The sequence below is a fragment of the Cenococcum geophilum genome (genome assembly GCF_001692895.1).
Source record: "Cenococcum geophilum 1.58 unplaced genomic scaffold K441scaffold_3, whole genome shotgun sequence".
Classification (NCBI taxonomy): Eukaryota; Fungi; Ascomycota; class Dothideomycetes; order Gloniales; family Gloniaceae; genus Cenococcum; species Cenococcum geophilum.
Genome location: NW_027137561.1, coordinates 600,239 through 603,230, shown reverse-complemented (window position 1 = coordinate 603,230; position 2,992 = coordinate 600,239). Strand labels below are relative to the sequence as shown.

General features: G+C 28.0%; 1 protein-coding gene across 1 annotated transcript; it reads right to left on the bottom strand.

Annotated features, from left to right (window-relative positions):
* Positions 1–1,538: 1,538 nt before the first annotated feature.
* K441DRAFT_537318 (uncharacterized protein) lies at positions 1,539–1,802 on the bottom strand (the record flags this gene model as incomplete). The annotated part of the gene is made up of 2 exons (XM_067642473.1): positions 1,539–1,661; positions 1,689–1,802. Coding segments are annotated over 2 exons (237 nt in total), but the record flags the coding sequence as incomplete, so codon positions are not given.
* Between the last annotated feature and the right edge of the window lie 1,190 nt (positions 1,803–2,992).

Genomic DNA, 2,992 nt, shown 5'->3' with positions numbered 1-2,992 from the left:
AGTAACAATAATATTCTTAGCTTATATCCGTAATTTGCCTTAAATGGTAATATACCTATTCCTTCTTAAGGTGTTATATTATATGCAAATTATATAACTAGTAATAGTAATACCCAATTATTCTGTGCATAATTAATATAATGCCTTAGATATTACTCTAGCGTCTAGTTTAATCTTTCTATTTAGCCATCTGTCTATAGATAATATGCGGTAAAAGTTACTGCTTAAACTTCTTACTCCACTAAGAACACTTCCCAAAATACTACTATAAATCTTAAATCTCTATCCAATATAATCTTACTTAGTGCTCTATATTTTATAAACACTTTTTTTATATAAATTCTAGTAATATCTTTCACTAAGATTTCTTCTGTATATGCTATAAAGTATCCCCACTTCATAAGCTTATCTACTATTACTAAGATTGCGTCATAATCTTATCCGGTAATAGGATCTTTTAATTTTAATAACTTAATAATAAAGTCCTATAATATAACCTCCTATAGTCTCTCTAGTATTTTAATANGTTATAGCCCTNTATATAGCTTATNCCTNNTTAGTTTNTTNCTTTAGCAATCTANANANTNNTTNATAACNNTTCTAGCTATTCTTTAGATTCCGTTAATAATATACTCCTCCTAGAGTCTTAATACTAAGCTTATAGCTCTATTATATCCTTAAGTTAGTCCCTTATAGAAGTCTTCTATAAACTATTCTACTATACTTCTTAGGATATACTTTACTTCCCAATTTTTGTATATATCCGCCTATAGATCTTCTAGCTATACTTTTAGAATTCTTTATACCTAAAAGCTTTCTAATATCTTATAAACTTTCTTTAGTTTATTATTTTCCCAAGTTACTATAATTTTTGGATAATTATACCTAATTAATCCGTCTATATCTTTTTATAATAAAGCCCCTAATGGCTTTTCCTTATTTTATAGTTTAGCTTTACGGCTTAAAGTATCTGCCCATATATTGTCTATACCTTTAGTATACTAAATCTTAAAATAGTATTCCGTAAGTATCTCTACCTATCTAACCTATCTTTAGTTAAGTTCCTTTATTATTAGAAATCCTATTAAGTTCTTATAATCCGTTTTAACTATAAATAGTTTTTCTATACCTTATAAGAATACTCTCTATTTCTTTAATACTATAACTATACCTAATAACTCCTTATTATAGATGTTATAGTTTAACTCTAGTAGTATTATCTTCCGACTATAGTATACCACTAGGTGCCATTTATCTTAATGCCTTTATATAAAGTACGCCCCTAGTATATAGTCTAATGCGTTTATCTTTATAACCGTCTCTAGTCCTAGTTAATAGATCTTAAGAACTGGCTCCTAGGTAAACAACTCTTTAACTTTCTTAAAGAGTTTTTTTTGCTTTTCTCCCTATACCCATAGTTTTTCTTTCTTTATTAACCGCGTAAATAGCTTAATGTCCTTTAACTACTACGCTATAAACCTTCTATAGTAATTGCAAAACCCTAGGAACAATCTTAACTATATAACGTTCTCTAGTTCCTACCAATTTACTATAGCCTTAATCTTTTTTAGATCTATGCTAAGTTGGCCTAGTTTAATAATAAATTTAACAAAATCAGTCTTCCTAGTAAAGAACTTGCATTTCTTAATTGCTACTAGTATCTATTCTTCTTATAGTCTCTTTAAAACCCATTTAACGTGTTCCTTATATTCTTCCTTAGTTATTAAGTAGATAATAATATTATTAAGATATACTATAATAAATTTATCCAAGTATTCTCCTAATATATTGTTAATACGCTTTTAAAACATTGCTAGTGCGTTTATAAGCCCGAATTATATAACTAATAGTTTATATAGTCCTTCCTTTAACCTAAAGGCTGCCTTCTATTTGTCGCCTTTCTTAATCCTAATCTAATAGTACGCCTATCTTAGATCTATCTTTATAAAGATTCGCGCATTACCTATTCTGTCTTAGATTTCGCTAATTAAGGGTAAAAAATACCTATCCTTTCTAGTAATGCTATTTAACTGCCTATAGTTAATATATAGCCTTAGTTTACTATTTTTCTTTAATACAAATAGTACTGGATAACCTACTAATAACTACGATGGTCTAATATATCCCTTTTATAGATTTTCCTAAATAAACTCTTTTAACACTCTACCTTCTTCTTTAGTAAGCTTATAGATTAAAAAGAACTTTAGACTTATTTCTAGTTCTAACTCTATCTTATAGTCCTATACTGTATATTCTAACAGCTTTTTACTTTCTAGTAACCATAGTTTTTTGCCGTACTTATGGTATCTCTTTAGTATATAATTTAGTCCCTTTTCTGTTTCTTTATAGGTTGCTCCTACTTAGTACTATACTAACTTAGCTTATTATTACATTTTACGGCGTTAAGTATCTCTTATATTAACCTAACCTATAATTTAATTAATCCTTAGATTATATTTCTATAACTAAAGCATACCTAGTACTGCCTTGTCCCATCCTAATAGTAGGATATTAAAAGACATCTTAATTTATCTTCCTTTAATAGTTATCTAAATAGGTCCTATTTTAAGATTAATAATCCCTCCTTTATAGGTTATTAGATTTCCTAAAATTATAACTAATAGGTAAGGTTGCTTCTTTCATTTATAAGGTAGTCCTATTCTCTTAACTACTATTAGTAAGATATAGTTTCGCGTTGCTTTACTATCTATTAGCGCTTTAAACTACTAATCTTGCCACTTAATTTATAAATTTAGGTGTTGTTCTTAAATTTCTTTAAGGGTCTAAGGCTCTACTACTAGCTCCCTCTGGTCCTATAGGCCTCTACTTTTCCTAATTATTAGCTGCTTAATCCTAGTGTACTTAGCTTACTCTTTAACTAATACCTAGTTCGCTTTTTATCTTTAATATACTATAGATATATATTTTCTAGGCATTTTTACTACTATTGTCCGTCTAAGCATTCTTCTATAAGGAATCTTTTTGGTTAAAG